The 19,624-nt window shown below is 43.7% G+C and overlaps 1 protein-coding gene and 1 long non-coding RNA gene across 5 annotated transcripts in view; one reads left to right on the top strand and one right to left on the bottom strand.

Annotated features, from left to right (window-relative positions):
• MKX (mohawk homeobox) overlaps nt 1–19,624 on the bottom strand; it is an 83,848-nt gene that overhangs the window by 15,144 nt on the left and 49,080 nt on the right. For 2 of the 4 annotated variants that reach the window (XM_038755488.1, XM_038755486.1), the window contains exon 6: nt 2,246–2,317. The exons of the other annotated variants lie outside the window; for them this stretch is intronic. In XM_038755488.1, the coding sequence (XP_038611416.1) occupies nt 2,246–2,317 (72 nt within the window). The remainder of the gene's footprint in view (nt 1–2,245; nt 2,318–19,624) is intronic. 4 annotated transcript variants of the gene reach the window in all.
• The window catches only part of LOC119936104, a 64,294-nt gene that overhangs the window by 40,372 nt on the left and 4,298 nt on the right, over nt 1–19,624 (top strand). Inside the window, exons 2-3 of the long non-coding RNA XR_005453643.1 lie at nt 5,716–5,837; nt 18,891–19,009. This is a non-coding gene — a long non-coding RNA (uncharacterized LOC119936104). The remainder of the gene's footprint in view (nt 1–5,715; nt 5,838–18,890; nt 19,010–19,624) is intronic.

Genomic DNA, 19,624 nt, shown 5'->3' with positions numbered 1-19,624 from the left:
AGGGATGACATGAATTCACCTCAAAAGAGTTTGGAACCGATTCCAGGGATATTGGCAATCAGGGCACTGTAAGAAAGGCAGGTTTACTTCCCTTTTTGTTCATTCACCAACCAGTTTATCTCTCTGCAGTTACAATAACACTGAGGTTAATTTCAAGGCCTTACCTTGAAACCCAGTAAATAGCAAGTAACTTACAGATTCAGGATATTTTTGGTGCGGTGAGTTTTTGAGGACAGAGCCGTACGGGCCAAAATGTTGTGTCTGACGTGAGTGGGGATGGCCCTCGGAAGAGCAAGATATTTCTGGCTTCATATTTACAGGATTTAGAAAAGGCAGATTAAATTGTCTTGGGGCCAAAACAAGTGAAGCTTGCTTGCTTGTGCATGAGAATAGGGATCATCCAACCAGTATGCAGAATAGGCCTCCGTGAAACTTAGGGAGACCTCACAATTTATAACTCCCATAGACCTGGTATGTTTTGGGCGTAGGGGTGTAAGTAAAACAATGAAAGAAATTGTCTACCGTTGTCATATCCTCACACGTTTTGCTGGCCATAAAGCGTAACCTGTTGATGTCACGGCCTGGGCCACAGGCTGGGTGCTCCAGCCTTTCCCTCGGAGGTGAGGGGAGGGGACAAAAACTCCCGGGAAGAGTCCCCTATCCCTGTTCATCCCCCCAGCCTAGAATTCCAGGCTGGGCTGACTCCTTCTGCCTGTAAAATGACAATGAGGGCAAGGGGGTGAAACACTGTGCTAGTGGTGGACACACAAGTAATGGTTCCAAGATGCCATCATGAGTGATATTTTCACTCGTCCCCCTCTCCATCCCCCCCATCTGACCTCCTTCCCTTCCCCACAGCACCTGTATATATGTTTGTATATATTTATTACTCTATTTTACTTGTACATATCTATTCTATTTATTTTGTTAGTATGTTTGGTTTTGTTCTCTGTCTCCCCCTTTTGTGAGCCCACTGTTGGGTAGGAACCGTCTCTATATGTTGCCAACTTGTACTTCCCAAGCGCTTAGTCCAGTGCTCTGCACACAATAAGCGCTCAATAAATACGACTGATGATGACGATATTTTTCTATATCCCCATACCATTAATTCCCATTGAATCAGTGGCCTTTATAGCACAAATCTGCCACAACACAAAGGTTCTTTCTGAATACTACCCCTGTACTTTTTGGGTATTATTTCTTGTAAATATTTCATCACTGCACTGAACCATTTCAGTGCCCGGTAGTTTTTTTTCCCGAGAAACATGAATGGAAGATTTCTGGATAAGATTATACAGACGTATACTGCAATTAAAATACAGAGGATCAGAGCGTCAGAGGAACTGGGTTCTAATCCCAGCTCTGCCATTTGTATGCTTTGTGATCTTGGGCAAGTCGCTTAACTTCTCTGTGCCTGTTACTTCATGTATAAAATGGGGATTGAGACTGGGAACGCTGTGTTGGACAGGTGTGTGTTCAACCTGATTATCTTGTATCTACCCCAGCACTTAATACAGTGCCTGGCACATACTAAACACTTAAGAAATACCATAAAAAAATAATAGCAGACAGCCTGAGAAAAGATAAGCTTCTTCCACGCTGGCAGTGATTTAGTGGAAAAAAACTCTGTTTTGTTAGGCCAATAACAGGGTAAAGGGTAGCCACTTCCACTCTTTACCAGAACTGCACTACAACCGCATTTCTGTTAAGCAGTGGACTTTACTATGAAGCAAGGTGGTTAGGCCTGTGTTCATTTCTGAAGTCTAATATTCACAGCGTGTTTTCCCAGGCCTCCGTGGCTATCCTCTTTAACAGAGGAGAAAACCAAGGCCACTGAAAGTGTGTGTTTTGGGCATATTGTCCTGGTTAACTAAGTCAGTGGCCGTTTGAATCGGACCTTGCAACTCTCAAGTTTCTGGGTGGCTACCTGGCCTTCTGGAACGTACAATTTGCAAACCATGACGTGTTCAATAATAAAGTTTCTAATGAAACTGAATGGAAAAAGACATGCAAGACTTACAGCAAATGCTTGCAAAATTGCAGCTAGAGAGTGTTAACTTTTACTAAAGTATTTCCTTGCAAGCAGAAAGGTGGTACTTAAAGTGGTGGCTCAACTGAACTGCAAAATAGAAAATAGATTTTTGGATGAACTTATAGTTACCAAGTAATGCTTCAGAATCTTTTGCCATAGTGCTTTACCAATATCATTCAAAATTGTCATTTTACATTGTTGCAAAATACCAACCTTGCAAAATGAATGTTGACATTTTATTATTTGTCACCCCCATGAGTACATATTGAGAATCTCTTCCACCACCTACACCCAAAAGGAAAAAAGTAAAATGAAATAATTTACATAAGTGGCCAGAAAATATTACTGTGGCTTATCAGCTTGAGGTACTGGACAACTGAAATTTTAGGCAAATCACTTTTTTTTTAATATTAGACCTCAACTATGTCATCATCTGACTTCAAATATGTAATGGGAATTTTGTTAGCCAGAAATTGGCATTTGAAAAACACTTAAATTGGAGCCGAGGCTACTCAAGAAAAAAGGGCTATTTATAGATTTTTAAGGTGAAAAGAAACCCAAGAATTAATAGAAATTGTAAAAAAGAACTAATGAACTCTTTTATTTCTCTCCGGAAAGAGAAGCAGCATGGCTCAATGGAAAGAGCCCGGGCTTTGGAGTCAGAGGTCGTGGGTTCAAATCCCGGCTCTGCCAACTGTCAGCTGTGTGACTTTGGGCAAGTCACTTCACTTCTCTGGGCCTCAGTTACCTCATCTGAAAAATGGGGATTAAAATCTGTGAGCCCCCCGTGGGACAACCTGATCACCTTATAACCTCTCCAGCGCTTAGAACAGTGCTTTGCACATAGTAAGTGCTTAACAAATACCATTATAAATTAAAAAAAAATTTGTACAGCATACATTTTCCTTTAAAGTTACTTTTCTATTCTGTCATCTATTTTTTTTTTAACGCAGTACCATCTTGACCACAGTTTTGAGTTGCTGAACTACCGCAAGCTGCAAGCACATTTCCTTTTATATTAGCTACTTAACCAAAATCAGTGAAAACCCATTTGGTTGAGTTTGTTACTCTCCTAGTAGAATCGGGGTATATGTACCCCCTGTGGGAAACCCAAATCTTTCAGAAAGGATGCTGTTTGCTGTGTGCGTGCGTACGATTCATTTGTCTTGCATCACCAAATTAGAACATGACAAGCTTCCAATCAACACTTGTTAATTTGAAACAAAAAGAATTCTCTCTTTCATTGAAACCAGATTGCTGCTCTTTCACTGCATTCTCCGAGGTCATATGCTGTTGGCAAGACACACCCCCCCCCACCAAAACAACCCCAAAACCCCTTGTAGTCCAAACTTGCTTATGTTCAGCTGTGTTTACTTAGACTTAACTTGACAAAGTCTGACTCTGATTACACATAGCAGTCATCTGCCCAAAGATAAATAGATATTACACAAACGTTTGGAGGGAATGACATTTGGCTACCATAATTTCTGGAATAATTGACTGTGCACCCTCAACTTAAAACACCAAAATGATTCATAATATGTTTCTGGAATATAAAAGTAAATATTTCCACTTAACAAAAAGAGTGGTCTCTATGGCCTTTCTGACTTTTAGATGGCTTACTCATAAAGAAAAACACTTGGTTAGGTGTAGTAGTACACATCTGTACTAAACAGCTGTCAACAAAAATTCTGTCTTTTCAATCTTCTCAAGTTTCAAAGAGTCCCTGTAAACCACATGTCACTTCAAAATGGACTTTCAGAGAATTTTAGCAGCCAGTCGCCAGAAAGAACCGAGCACACCTAAAATGGGAATGAACTCAATTATCCCCGGAGTTGGCATCTTTGGGTAATGATATTAAATGGGGTAGTTTTATTTAGCTGTGGTATCTGAAAAACAAGAGTACAACTCTGTTCTTGGAGTTCCACAAACCAAGTCTGCAGAGTGGAGGCTTGTCCATGAGTGACAGTGATCGTCTGTGGCCCACGTTTAACTTTTTGGGTTATTTTTTTCCGTACAGGAAAATATATACTTTGCGCTCACTCTGCTGGGCTGGAATTAGAAACAAATTTGCTATGGAAATATTCTTTTTCATTAATCTCTAGGTTGCCCATATTCTTTGTACAAATTCAAATGTAAAACCTTTTTTTTTTTCATGGAAACTGAGCTTTCTTTGCTCTCTCTGCTGTAGTTCTTGAATCAGTTCTTTAGGCTGGGGGAATGGTTTGTCATGGGAGCCAGTTGGGTTTCTCTGGTTGTGTTTCTGAGTTAGTTTAATTATTTTTGACTGATTCATTTAATACTTTTTACTTTACCTAGTTCCCTTAGATGCATGGTGACAGAGACCTTGCCAAATGGGTTAAAATAAAGCATTCAGATGCCACGGAAAAACTGTTTAAATACCCGAAGCCCTGACCGTTTTTTAGAAGTAGTTTTAAAGATCATATTCTTTAAATTCTGTTTCATGCATCAGAATGCATCTGGCAACTCACACACTAGTTGTTTACTCTCGACGTGCTTTGATTCCACAACAGAACATGGCTTTGAAAATGGAATGTGTTTTTTGAATGTGGTGGGCTGTAAAGGTCAGCAGGCAGATTCATACAGTGTGGAAGATGGGTATTTCCTCTTTATTGTAATTTCTGTAGATAGAGGTATTTCGGTCTCGGTGCCCAATTCCATTTATTGTCATGCAAGAGAACGCAGGTTCCCCAGAATCAAAGTAAAATCCAAGAAACTGGGTACAGGAAAATGACAAGATAACAAAGATTCATCAGTGGGGTTTCCCGGAATAACAGTTAGAGAAAGGTGCCTGGGGCCCGAGGCACCTCCAGAACAACTGATACAGCTACCTACCAACTAGAAGGACATTACTGCTAGAAAAATAACCTAATAATAATAATTGAGGTATTTACCAAGTGCTTTCTAAACATTGGGGTAGATACAAGGTAATCAGGCCCCATATGGGGCTTCCTAGTCCAAGTAGGAGGGAGAATAGGTACTGACTCCCCATTTTACAGACGAGGAAACTGAGGCACAAAGAAGGTAAGTGACTTGCCCAAGGTCACACAGAAGAAAAGTGGTGGAGCTGCAGTTAGAGCCCAAGGCCTCTGTCTCCCGGGCCCGTGCTCTTTCCACTAGGCCACGTTGCTTCTCGATACCAGACTCCCAACAGGAAGGCACAGGGCCGTTACAGTGGGGCAAGGGACAAACGGGGCCCAGCCTGCAACAGATTAGGTTTTCCATTTATCTCCTTTAGCATTTCCTTAGAAATATATATATATATATATAAAAGTACTAAAAGTTGTATCATTTGCTAAAGTGGCTTCTAACAGGGGAATATTATCAGAGCAGACCGAGCCCTCCAATCTGCCGGAGGGGAACCTGGTAATTAAGAGTTTTGAAGGACAGAAAAACCCACAAGTATCTTCTACGTAGCCACCAACTAGGACGATGGAAGGAATGCTCTACTGGTGGCTAGTAGATTGTTCCAGGAAATGTGGATCTGGATTGGTGGGGAGGGAAGAAATGAAAAGTGAGAAACCCTTAGGAAGCCAACGTAGATAGTTTGTATGTTTGAATCAAATTCCTACAAGACCTTTTAAAGTAAATAAGCATGCAATTTCAAAACAAAGGACTCTTATGATTTCCTGTAATTTCTGGTTTTGCTCTTTTCCCCCCAGGACTGATGCGGCATGGGAAAAACACTTCTGAGGACCCACTCCAGCGTGTCAGAAAACGACAGAGATGTACAAATATTCTTAACGAGTTTTAGCAGCTTTTCAAGGTTTGGACCACATTTCAGGTAACGGTTCATTCAGTACTCTTTTGTTTCCATACCAGTTCATCAGGGCCTCAAAAAAAGTAAATGATCTTTCCAACCCTTGGATGCTATGTAGATTTGTGCCAACATGTTGAATGGAATTACGGGCAGTCTCAAAGCCATGCAGAAAAATCCAATTTTAATACAGCTGAAAGTTCTCTGGAAGGAAGGAATGGATGATGATTTTATTATCACTAGTAGGAATGCTGGCACCTTCTATTCTAGTGAAGAGTTCCATCTCAGCAAATTACCTGCATTTCCACCTTGTCTCTCTTCCCCTCCTGTGCTTCTGCCCTTGCCAACATTTCCTTCCTACTAGAAATTCCCTTCCTTTGGCCTCAGGTTATGGGAGCATTCTGTGGTATTTTGAGTTTGTAAAACCAACTTGTTAATGTTTTGGATTTTGAAAAACTTGAAATACCTCCGTAATCCAACCTTTACCCTTCCCCAACAGCCCCCCCCCCCTCCTCCCCCATTTAAGCCACTTGCATTTTTCCAAGGAAATTTAGTTTGGGGAACATGTTTTTCTAACTAAATGGAAGCTTATACCCTACAAACAAAAATGATCCTCTACGAAAGTATAGTAACTCATGCCCCTTAGCTATGGATTTTACCAGGGGAATGGAAAATGAAAATTATATTCCAAGATCCGTGCCCGCTCCTACAAGTCCAGGCCAACCCACTGCAAATTGTGTTCCCACAAAAAGGGATAGGCAGAAGGTGACGCGAAGGAAAATAGTCTCATTACCCTTTCCTGGTGACCTTTTTTTCCTTTAAGGGGTGGAAAAAAAAAATCAATCAAAAGTGCTTACTGTGTGCAGTGCACTGCACTAAACATTTGGAAAAGTACAATATGAGAAAGTGGGTAAACGTATACTTTGACCACAGCGAGTTCAATATCCTCTGTTTCCTGCTAAGTCAGCGATCCCAGACTTTCTGCCTATATCTTCCTTATTCCAGTAAAAGAAATTAAAAGCCATATGCTTTACCGTCATGAAGTTTGTTCATCTTGGATTTGATCAGGTGGCAATTGATAAGAATTGTCCTCTAGACTCAGGCCTGTAGCTTGTGCTTGGAGTTTTCAGAGAAGGCAAGATTCATATCCCTTACGGAGTCTGTTATACCCCAGGCAGAGATCTTAATTGATTGGAGAGGATGTTCAGCAAAGGAGTGCTAAATGACGTATGATCTCCCTTAGGGAATAAAGTAAAATGCCCGGGTATTCCCAAGAGCCAAAAATTGGCCAAAACAATATAAATTTTAAAGATGATAAAGTGCAATATACATTTTCAAATAGCAAATAGTGTTTTACCAATAACTGAGGATTTTGAATTAGATTTTTTTGAGTATGTAGACACAGTACTTAATTTCATAGGCATCTTGAGCTAATGGCTCTGTCGTCATCTATGCTAAACTGCAACAGGCTTTCAATCATTCTTCAGTCAAAAGGATGCTAAAATAAGAGTGTTGCAAGTAGGGATAGCTGTGCCAAAAGAGAGACAGGAGGGGTTTCTCACCACTGGAAACTAAGAAGGGCCTCCCCAACGTAGTGGTTGGGGATTGTCGGGTGAAGGAGGCTGTTCCCACCCTCTCAGGCTGCAGCGGACAACCCAAATTTCTTGCCTTCATCATCATCATCATCATCAATCGTATTTATTGAGCGCTTACTATGTGCAGAGCACTGTACTAAGTGCTTGGGAAGTACAAATTGGCAACATATAGAGACAGTCCCTACCCAACAGTGGGCTCACAGTCTAAAAGGGGGAGACGGAGAACAAACCAAACATACTAACAAAATAAAATAACTAGAATAGATATGTACAAATAAAATAAATAAATAAATAATTTATGGCACCAAGGACGGCTGTCTGGTAAAATATTGCACTGGCCAGAGCCCCCTGGAATTTCCTGAACCCCAGTTCTCCTTGCAGGGAGTCTGCACTTCACCTTCCCAACAAGATAGCACGAAATGGGCCACGGTGGAAGTCATTGTTCCTCAGAGCTGGAGGGATGGAAGAGCGGGGATTCCTTGACATCCCCTGCAACTTGTTGGCACTCGGGGTCTGTCTTTTCGGGTGTGGTAGGATGGGTCTGGAAGCATGTGTGGGTACCGGACTGTCTTTCCCAGACTGTGTGAAAGGAGGGAGCAAAGGGTAACACGGTAGTTTAGAGACAGTCACTGCTTTTGACAGTTTCTGGGAGTTGGGCAGAGGGAAACAGCCGGTAGCTGCCAGATCTGAAAAGAAGTAGACAAGCAACATGTGCTAATCCAAGGTGATGGGAATGCCAGCACGCATGGCCCTTGGAGGCACTGCCAGGGTTCCAGTCTCCCTCTTCAGCCCTGACCCTGCTGAGAGCAAGGAGGAACCCCAGGTTAAAGGGGCTGGAGAAGGAGTGAGGATGAGGGAGGGAGGGTTAATCTTAATATTCACCTCTGTTCCCCAAATTCTCCTTCTGGCCTTGCTTTCACTCCACTGCAACATGCTCATTTCAACAGGCCCATGCCACAAGCCCTAAAGAGGAGGAGGAGGAAGAGGGAGGATCCCCTATCTCATAAAAAATGGAATTGGGCTCACTTATCCAAGATAATCTGATGCATTCAAAGAACTTCACAGACTCTGAGTACGTAACACCCCTTAAGTAAATCGGCTAATGGAATCTAATGATTTTCCTTTTACCGATGAAGAAACCGAGATGGCAAGGGTGACACTATGCCAGTCCCCCACTTTTTTTGTGGAAGCTCTATTGAATTTTAATGCCAGTGTTCTTCAGTGCCTTTTCAAGTGTTGTGATTTTGCTGTGTGTGTGCCCCGAGCACTGTGTCGGGCATACCCGGGCGCACTGTGTGTTGATATGGAATCCATCAGGTACAGTTCAGTACATCATGACCTCAGAACTGCCAGTGCAGAGAAGAAAAACATGAGTGTGTAACTCTGACTGTTAAATAATACGTCCTGAATAGTCGAAATTGGCAACGCTGGCATTTTACTCAATTCATCGTTCTCATTCAACCCACACATTCAGTCGGTCACAAAACTTGTCAGTTCAACCTTCACGACGCTGCTAAATTCCACCCTTTCCTCTCCATCCAAACCGCTACTACACTGATCACAGCACGTATCCTATCACGCCTTGCCTACTGCATCAGCCTCTCTGGCTCTCGCCTCGCCCCACTCCAGTTCCCACTTCCCACTGCTGCCCGCATCACTTTTCTAAAATACATTCAGTCCATGTTTTCCCCACTACCTCTGCATCAAATAGAAATTAGGAGTCAGGTAAGGTACCATTGGCTTTAGGGCAGTCAGTCCGTGCGTAGTCTCCTGCTCCTTAAGAAGCAGCGTGGCTTAGTGGAAAGAGTCCGGGTTTGGGAGTCAGAGGTCGGCGGGGGGGGGGTCTAATCCCTGCTCTGCCACTTGTCTGCTGTGTGACCTTGGGCAAGGCACTTCTCTGTGCCTCAGTTACCTCATCTGTAAAATGGGGATGAAAACTGTGGGACAACCTGATTATTTTGTATCTACCCCAGTGCTTAGAACGGTGCTTGGTACACAGTAAGCGCTTAACAAATACCAACATTATTATTATTAATCTTGTTCCCTCCTATTTCACCGCTCTGATTTCCCACTGCAACCCAGCCCGCTCACTTTCGCTCCTCTTATGCCAACATACTCACTGTTCCTTGATCTCTTCTATCTCGCCACCAACCCCCTCACCCGCATCCTGCCTCTGCCCTGCAACTCCTTCCTCCTTCAAATCTGACAGACCACTGCTCTCCTCACCTTCAAAGCCTTATTAAAATCAAATCTCTAAGCCCTCATTTTCCCTACTCTCTCGCTCTCACTTCTGTTTTGCACTTGGATTTGTGTTACTGGGCAGGGACTGTCTCTATATGTTGCCAACTTGTACTTCCCAAGCGCTTAGTACAGTGCTCTGCACACAGTAAGCGCTCAATAAATACGATTGATGATGATGATGATGGTGTTTAAGTTCTTCCCCATGTGTCAAGCACTGTTCTAAGGGGCGGGGTAGATACAAGTTAATTAGGTTTGGACGCAGTCCCTGTCCCACCTGGGGCTCACACCCAGAGTAGGAGGAAGAACAGGTATTGCATCCCCATTTTACATCCGAGGAAACCGAGGCACAGAGAAGCTGAATGACTTGCCCAAGGTCACACAGCAAGCAGACGGCAGAGCTAGGCTGAGAACCAAGGTCCTCTAACTCCCAGCCCCATGCTCTTTACAGTAGGCCACGCTGCTTCTCTGTGTGTTTTCCCTTTATTCATCCTACTCTGTCCTATAGCTCTTTTGTACATATCTGTAACTTTTTTAATGTCCGTCTCCACTCCAGACTATAAGCTCCTTAGCGGAGGTACCATGTCTACCAACTCTGTTATACTGTATTCTCCCAACTGCTTCACACAGGGCTTGGCCCACAGTAAGAACTCAGTAAATACCACTGGACGGATCGATTCAAGTGAGTGTCCAATTGGCAAGTACGGCGTTTTGGTTTGGCGAGGTCAGTAGGAAGGATAGTGACGGATTTTGTTATGGGCACACTCTAAGATTATAAATTTTAAACAAATGTTCACATACGTGAACATTTGTTTAAAATTTATAATCTTAGAGTTGACAGACCTTTACATTGCTAGCGAATGGTGTGTTTAGTGCTCTTTCACTTGACACTCTTACAGTGGAAACAAAAGTACTAATCAGTGTATTTCAGTAGGTGGAACTCGGTGTCCTATCTGCTGTTCCTGGCTCGTAGGCCCAGGTTTGGCTTGTCATGGACTAACTCCTCCCACAGCCCTGCAAGGCCCCAGAATAGGAGCTCTGAAAGTCATTAACTGGTATCCTGCTGAAGTCGAGCCCTCAACAAAAAAATCCCAAACCAAATACAGCATCATAATGAGATCCATGTTACATCAATACCCCGAGAGGAAGTAGAGGGCTAGGAATGTGGAATTCTTCTTACACTGGCCATGATAAATTGGGGATGGGCAACCTCTGTTCCAGTAGAATTAAAAACCAGTCTAAACTTTCTCCCCGAACAGAAACTAAACTGAAGCTCCCAAGGCCAGTCCCTTGGGGAAGGTACTCCCTCCAGACACTTTGGGGGACTCCAGACACTGTTGTTCCCAACCAGAGCATCAGCAAAGACCAAACACTTGGACAACTCATCTCTGAATTTTGTTCACTTCTACCATTCCGTGGCCAAGTCTGTAGCTGTCCCGGAAAAACCCATCCGGTTGCCATGATGGAGGCTAATACCCTGGCCCATCATCGCTGTATCCTAGTTGCTGCAGATGCAAAAGGCAAAATGCCGTAATATTAAGGTTTTGTGGCACAACCGTCACTGCTGTGAGAGAGCTGCAGATCATCTCTGAAGGGGCTCCTGTCAAAAGATGTACAAATGGCCCTAAATGTAAGCGTAAAAATATTTTTCTCCCTCTACAGCAAAAGGAAGCTAGAAAAGTTTGATGTTCAAGAGCTATTTTGATTTTTTTTTTTTTAATCCAACTTGCCAAGGTTTCCTCTGTGTTTCACTTTTGTTTCTCCTTTGCAATTACTACTACCCAAGTTTACTGTGGGTTAACACACTGATTTTCTGTAAGGGCACAGTAGGCACAAGGGAGGGAGGCTCCACATGACTTTTCTAAGGCATTGGCAACTTTCATGACATCTGATCTTACCCAAGGATTAAGTCATTCATGAATAGGCCCCAAAGGGAGGAAAAACTCCAAAAAAAAAAAAAATCCAAGAAACACACATCAGTCTCACTAACAGTGCAGAATCCAGAAATTCAGTCACTATTGCCACAGTCACAATTTGAAGTCTGTCTGGCAAACTGAGGACTCTAACTGCAGGCTCTGTGGTTTACATAAAATGTATCTACAGCAGCTTGGATCCATGTTTAAAAATGTTCCATGTTATTTCAGTCCAAGGACAGGCTTTTAAAATGAAAAGAAAACGGTGGTTTTAATTACAGATTAAAAGTGAAAGTTGTTCTAAGAGAATGTTTTTGAGCAGCGCCGTTCGAGGAAGCGTGTGAGATGTAAAATTCAAGCTCTTCCCCATTCTGTTCCTCCCACCGGGTTTTAGGCGGCCACCTTCATAAATATTTAAAGGTCAAAATCGGAAAGAATGCGATTCCGGTGAAGGAGAACACTTTGGGAGAAGAGGGGGTTTAACCACCATAATCCCGGTCCACTGGGCGTTGCCTGTTTTCTAGGGATTTCATTTACTTACTGATAGGGTTTGAAGTACTTTGATCAACATCATTAGAGGAACTCTGGCAAGGCAATTTCCATGTCGTGACTGGCCCATGTTCATTCTCCTGGTTAAAAAAGGCTATCCTGTGGCCCCACTGGGCATGGGGGACAGAAGTAGAGAACTCCGGGTTCAGGACCCTTCTCAGTAGGCTGCTTTTCCCTGTTGTAAGAAAGTTTTCTTCCTCCAGCTTGCCTGGGAACCTGCTCCTTTCCTGCTCGGGTCAGTCCAGTCCAGGGCCTGGATGGTTCATTACTGCAGAGGAGACCCCAGGCTCACTGACTTCTCTAGGAGGGTGAGGGGAAGAGAGGATATTAAGCTAGGGACTTTAACCTACCTTAGAGCGATGTCTTCAACAGACTTTGAAAGGAATAAAACAATCAAATAGCATTGGTAGAGCACTTTACGGTGTTTAGAGCACTTAGGACAGTACAGTACAAAAGATTTGGTAGACATGCTCCTTGCTCACCAAGGGCAGAAACATGCAGAAAAAGAAAAATTTAAGGACGTCAAGAATTTTTTTCCCCGCTCTGTCGTATACTTTGCGCTGAGACCAACAGATAATTATTCAAGATACAGCCAAATCAGGACTACCCAGGGATGTTAGCCTAAAACTATTCTATCTCCCTTACAACCTTCCTATTTTTTATAAACTGCCCTTCCCATAGGACAAGGTAGGAAAAGGCTGTGAATTGCAAGCCAATTGTGCCCTTTTTTGGGTTTTGATTGCTTAAACAAAAACATGAGAAGTAGTGGCTAATCAAGGTTCTGGAGTATTATTTTGGATTTCCTTGTCCCTAGCTGCCATACACAACTGAAGATCCAGGGCTACCAAAAATCCTATTCATTCCTTCAATTTATTCATTCACTCAATTGTAATACTTGAGCACTTACTGTGCGCAAAGCACTGTACTAAACACTTGGGAGAGCACAGTACAACAATAAACAGACACATTCCCTCCCTACAATGAGCTCACAGTCTACAGCGGGAGACAGACACTAGTATAAATAAATTACAGATATGTATATAAGTGCTGTGTGGCTCGAGGGGGGCGGGGATGAATATATGGAGAAAGATTGATGCAGAAGGGAGTGGGAAAAGAGGAAAGGGCGGCTTTGTCAGGGAAGGCCTCTTCTACTCCTTGGTCTGAAGAAGTCTCATAGGCCAAGAAATATACCTGTGTGCAAAGAGATGGCTAGATTTGAGTCAAAAATATAAAACAGGGAATAGGAAAAATGGCCTATAATACACAGTGGAGACTGCTGCATTTGGGGTGACTTCGGTGCACCTGAAAATCACTACTGCAGCTAGCAAGTTTTCAATATATTCAAATACTCAAGAAGAAAATCACTACTGCAGATAGCAAGTTTTCAATATATTCAAATACTCAAGAAGCAGGTGGCCCTTGAAGGAATATTCCTTGTGGGGAAGAAGGGACACAGGGAAAAGGGAGTCTTTTTTTCACCTCCAGGTTAGCAAGAGTCCAAGACGTCTGAGTTACAGTACCGCACTGAATGACTACCTCAACTGAAGTAGGAGGCGGCAGGAGACAAAGCAGTTTCGGATGAAAGAGGATGGATGGGAAAGGTTATTTTGATCATTTGCCTGTGAGCTCAAACATGCCCATTCCCCCACCCCCTCATACACTATCCTGACACTTATTTCTGGAATTCCCAATGATTTCAAACACAGTTGTCTTTCTTTCCTTAATATCTTTTTGGTCTGTCGGACGGCTTGTGAATCAACCTGAAGCACCAGTTGGGAATTACTGAAGTAACCTAAGAAAGCGTCCATATAACATTTAATATTTAATGCCCCATTATTCGATAATTTGGCCTGGGGAAAAGAAGTTGGCACAAAGAAACAGAATTCTTTAGCTCCTTAGTTTTACTTGAAAACTCCCAACAGTCTCCACTTGAACAAAGAACTTCAGTTTTCCACTGGAAAGACAAAAAGGAAAGCGCGATCTAGCCTGTCCTGCCACATGTTCAACTCCACTTGGATTCTAGTCACATTTCAAAAGTGGAGTCTTTATTAGCCCTTTGGCTGCCAAGTTCCACTATTATCATATTAGAATAACTATGGTGTATTTTTACTAACTAAATTATATTTAGCTCTTTAGTTTAAGCACTGCAGTTTGGAAAGTCTTGTGTGTCATGATGTGTCACGTATTTGGGACATTCAATCACATGGATTCGTAAGGTTTTTTTTTTTCACTGCCTGTAAGCTATTAATGTATGTTTGTGACCTAGGAGCTTTTTACCTAGTTATTATTCATTTAAACCTAAGGGTAAAAGTGCTCCTTTGGTGTGCCAAACGCCTGCTAAAGTGAGAAGGTCAGAATCCGTCAGACAAAATGCTTGCTGAAAAAACAGGCACCACCCTTTAAGAGCAAAAATCAACTGCTAAAAGCCCACCTTATGGCTAATTTCAACAGGGAGTTTCTCATTTTGTTTATTATTATTTCTCAGGGGTTTATTATTACATTTGGCAATGGGAATTCGAGGCATGGATTAAAAGAGATAACTCAGCATGTATGCATTTGCTGGCATTACCGATCTCCCCAATATGGACACTCTAAAAATATTTCAAGGCCAGGGAAGAAAAGCATTGCTGCCTGTGGAAAGGATTAAAAAAGTCACTGGTATTTGCGATTAGCAGAGCTGGAGTCAGCAGAAGTAAAAATTGGAATTCCAAAGACTGTAGGATTCTGGTTCTTGTGAACCCTGTGTTTTGTTTCCACTTAGCAAAAATGAGCATTGCTATTAGAATTTGGCCATACATTCACAGAATAGTAACATTCAGCGGTTAATGGCATCACCTCATCAGATCAACCATTTGCGGTGGAAATTACTTGTTCACAATAAATGAAGGCCAGAAATCTGAATAAATTAAAATAAATAAAAATCAGACCAACCTAAAGCCTTTTTTCCAAAAGCAGGAAAGAAATGCATCTTTTACTGATGCACCAAAAAATTTACATGAGTTTATAAGATATTTTGCGGCTTTATTTTTCACTCTGCCAGGTCATTCCATGGATTAACCCCAGAGTTGCCACTGCCATTCACTTTGAATAAATCTGTTCAACTATAAGGACTGTCTTTAAAATAAGGGATTTTTTGGGGGGGCGGTTTGGGGGAGGATTGAAATCCAGTTTCATTACTGACCAGCTGTGGGGATTATGCCATTTCTGCGGCCAGAGTTTAAACCCCTGCTTTAAAAACTCAGACATCAAATTGTCAGGCATGGTGGATAGGGAAATGTAAGGCTTTTCCTCCACTTCTGTCCTGCCACCCCCAGTCACTAAGCAAAAGGATAAATAATAATAATAATAATGATGGCATTTATTAAGCGCTTACTATGTGCAAAGCACTGTTCTAAGCGCTTGGGGGGGGGTACAAGGTAATCAGGTTGTCCCACGGGGGGCTCACAGGCTTCATCCCCATTTTACAGATGAGGGAACTGAGGCCCAGAGAAGGTAAGTGACTTGCCCAAAGTCACCCAGCTGACAATTGCTGGAGCCAGGATTTGAACCCATCAGGGCTGGCCTCACCACAACCATCCAGCACTGGCGGTAGTGCCGATTCCTGGCCATTTAGGAATCGAAATAGGAATTTAGTACAGTGCCAAGCGCTTGAAACAGTGCTCTGCACACAGTAAGCGCTCAATAAATACGATTGATTGATTTAGGAGCCCTGAGGACACAATCCAATTTCAAAACCACTGGGCTTTGGACTCCCAAACAAAGCAGCCTCTCAATTTAGCAGCAGTAGTAGTCGCGCTGATTGAGTGTCCCGTTGCAGTGTGCGGTGCCTGCGTGACCTCAAAATACTGTTGTTTGGCCTCAACGGGCTGAATGGGACAAAAAGAACAAAAAGGAACCCTTAATGCCACTGTCATAGATTCTGTGAACTTCATGGCCCGTGAAGAATCCAACATAATCTGTGGAAACTGCACTGCAGTTCATTAAAAAGAATGCTTTCCTACAATAGCCCAGACCTGGATCTAGCCCAGTGCGGAAGCAGAAGCAAAGAGCGGCGGAGGCTTGTGAGTGCTGAGGGTTTGGACGTGGTCTGAGCAGATACCCAAGTGACTTTGGGCAAGTCACTTAACTTCTCTGTGCCTCAGTTACCTCATCTGTAAAATGGGGATGACGACTGTGAGCCCCACGTGGGACAACCTGATCACCTTGTATTCCCCCCCGCCGCCCCCAGCACTTAGAACACTGCTTCGCACATAGTAAGCGCTTAACAAATGCCATCATCATCATCATCATAACAGTGCACTGTCCACACTCACTCCAACTCTGTCAGGATCAAGAGATGCAGGGGATGGACAAGGAGCAGAACAGACTATAGAAGAAGTAGAGAAGCAGCGTGGCTCAGTGGAAAGAGCCCGGGCTTTGCAGTCGGAGGTCATGGGTTCGAATCCCAGCTCTGCCAACTGCCAGCTGTGTGACTTTGGGCGAGTCACTTCACTTCTCTGGGCCTCAGTTCCCTCATCTGGAAAACGGGGATTGTGAGCCCCCTGTGGGACCACCTGATCACCTTGTAACCTCCCCAGTGCTTAGAACGGTGCTTTGCACAATAGTAAGCGCTTAATAAATGTCACTATTATTACTAGATGTTCTGGCTTACTCCAGCCCCTTACCTTCCTAACTCAGCTGGGGCAGCCTGAGATGTGGGGAGCGGAGTCCTGGAGACAGGGAGGACTGACGACCTGAACCGCCCGACCCCAGGCAGTCCTCTGCCCGGTCCCTGGCTTCCCCGGCCCCACTCCCTGACAATCAGATAACACGTACCGTTCTCCTTTAGTGCAGGAGTCACTTCCTTGGCAGACACCAGACGATTCCACACAGCGGTTTCTTCCCACCTCACGCCACATTTATCCAGGCCGACACACGTCGGAACAATCCCGACAGCACTCTAGCCAGACGGCAGGGTGAAAACACGCGCTACCGAAGACCCGACTGCATGAGGTTTTTCTCTCCCCAGCACTAGTGCGAACTGGACTCTCAGAGTCTGGGGTCTGGCAAAAGCAGAGGTGATACAGGTGTTACGGGGCCTGGCAGTGCTGGAATCTGGGAACTTGAACGATGTGCCCCCTCCCAATCCTGCTGGACTCTAATCCTGTCCCATACTCCACCGCCCCATGCGATGGTACAGAAACCGACCCCAGCGACAGCCCCTTGGGCACCTTACTCTGGGCAGCATACAATGAAGGCCACAACTTGATCCAAACCATGAAGTATCAGTTAGAATGCACGTTAGGAATCGGCAAAAATAATAATAATGATGGCATTTGTTAAGCGCTTACTATGTGCAGAGCACTGTTCTAAGCGCTGGGGGGGGGGGAGATACAAGGTGATCAAGTTGTCCCCCGTGGGGCTCACCGTCTTAATCCCCATTTTACAGCTGAGGGAACTGAAGCTCAGAGCAGTTAAGTGACTTGCCCAAGGTCACACAGCAGACATGTGGTGGAGCCAGGATTCAAACCCATGACCTCTGGCTCCAAAGCCCAGGCTCTTTCCATTGAGCCACACTGCTTCTTAAAAATGGCACCCTGTTCTTACCATAGACTGTAAGCTTGTTGTGGGCAGGGAACTCATCTACCAACTCTGTCATACTGAGCCCACTGTTGGGTAGGGACTGTCTCTATATGTTGCCAATTTGTACTTCCCAAGCGCTTAGTACAGTGCTCTGCACATAGTAAGCACTCAATAAATATGATTGATGATGATACTGGACTCTCCCAAGTGCTTAGGACAGTGCTCTGCACTATGAGGTCATGGGTTCAATCCCGACTCCGCCATATGTCTGCTGCGTGATCTTGGGCACGTCACAACTTCTCTGGGCCTCAGTTACCTCATCTGTAAAATGGGGATTAAGACTGTGAGCCCCCCATGGGACAACCTGATCACCCTGTATCCTCCCCAGCGCTTAGAACAGTGCTTTGCACATAGTAAGCGCTTAACAAATACCAATTATTATTATTATTATTAATTGATAATGTGTGTCTTCGATAGAATGCTGGTAAGGGAATTAGGGAACGTTCTTCTGACATCGCACGTCTGGATAGAACAGGAGTGCAATGTTGGAAGAAATGGTTGAGTGAATGTGTATGGTGTTGTCCTTCCTCTCCCCCTCGTCCCCCTCTCCATCCCCCGCATCTTACCTCCTTCCCTTCCCCACAGCACCTGTATATATGTTTGTACATATTTATTACTCTATTTATTTTACTTGTACATATCTATTCTATTTATTTTATTTTGTTAGTATGTTTGGTTTTGTTCTCTGTCTCCCCCTTTTAGACTGTGAGCCCACTGTTGGGTAGGGGACTGTCTCTATATGTTGCCAATTTGGACTTCCCAAGCGCTTAGTACAGTGCTCTGCACATAGTGAGCGCTCAATAAATACGATTGATGATGATGATGTACCAGAGCACAATTTTCCCTTACCACAGGGTCTGTTGGAGAAAGCGTATTTGAGCTGGGTGAAATTTCGGTCACACATCCACACCATTCTTTGTATTATAAAAATGGTTACAAGACCCCCATCCAAATGGACGAGAGTACTGCAGGACAGTGTGCCTCCAAATAAAGCTGGACACATTTTCTGGCTTATAAGGGTCAGCATTACAGCTTTGCAGTCTGTAAACTTCTTGTGGGCAGGGATTGGATCTCTTTTCCCAAGAGTACAGTGCTCTGCACACAGTGAGCGCTCAATAATCACCACTGATGGATCGCATCCTTCATACTTCGTGCACCCCTAGGCTGGGCAAGGTGTCGGACGGCACCTTGGCCCAAGTCAAGCTCCGGGATGGCTGAAACTCCTCGGCAAAGATGCTTCGTACCGAACCACGGGCCGGCGAGGATTTTACGTTTCAAAAATGTAAGACATTGCGACACTGAAGGAATTCTGGTTTGTGCCAGAGACCCCCGCCTCCCTCCCTGCACCCCCACAACTGATGATCCTGTGTGCTTACTTGCCTGCTGTGCGTCTGTTGTCTAAATCAACGCGAAAGCTGGAAGGAGAAAGTCTAAAATTTGGCCTTCGCTGTAAGGGTACATTGTAGTGTCATAATGACCATCTTGGCAGAACAGATCATTCTTACTTGAAACGCTTCTGCCATACCAAAAGAGCTGTTCATCATAACCTTAGTCACTGGCAAGGGGAAAAGATATCGGTCCCAACTTTCTAAGGTCCCGCCACTGTGTGAAAATTAAAGAGAAAATGTGTTCCTTGGCTCTTTCCGCTTAAAAATCCCTCTTTTCAACAGTTTCACTAATGCAGCTTCTTTGATTAAGCTCTTTACTTTTCCATTTTATCCTACTGAAACATTGTTTCCTAAATGATTATTCCTCACTCACTTTGGTTCTTTGTTTTCCAAATTCTTGACAGAAGCAAACTCATCTTTACAAACTGTATATAAAACTAGTCTTAAAATGAGCAAACACAACAGTGTTAGCCTTATTAATGCTCACCTTATTATTAATGCTAGGCTTA

This window comes from Tachyglossus aculeatus, chromosome 13 (assembly GCF_015852505.1).
Source record: "Tachyglossus aculeatus isolate mTacAcu1 chromosome 13, mTacAcu1.pri, whole genome shotgun sequence".
Classification (NCBI taxonomy): Eukaryota; Metazoa; Chordata; class Mammalia; order Monotremata; family Tachyglossidae; genus Tachyglossus; species Tachyglossus aculeatus.
This window is presented reverse-complemented; position numbering and strand designations above follow the sequence as displayed.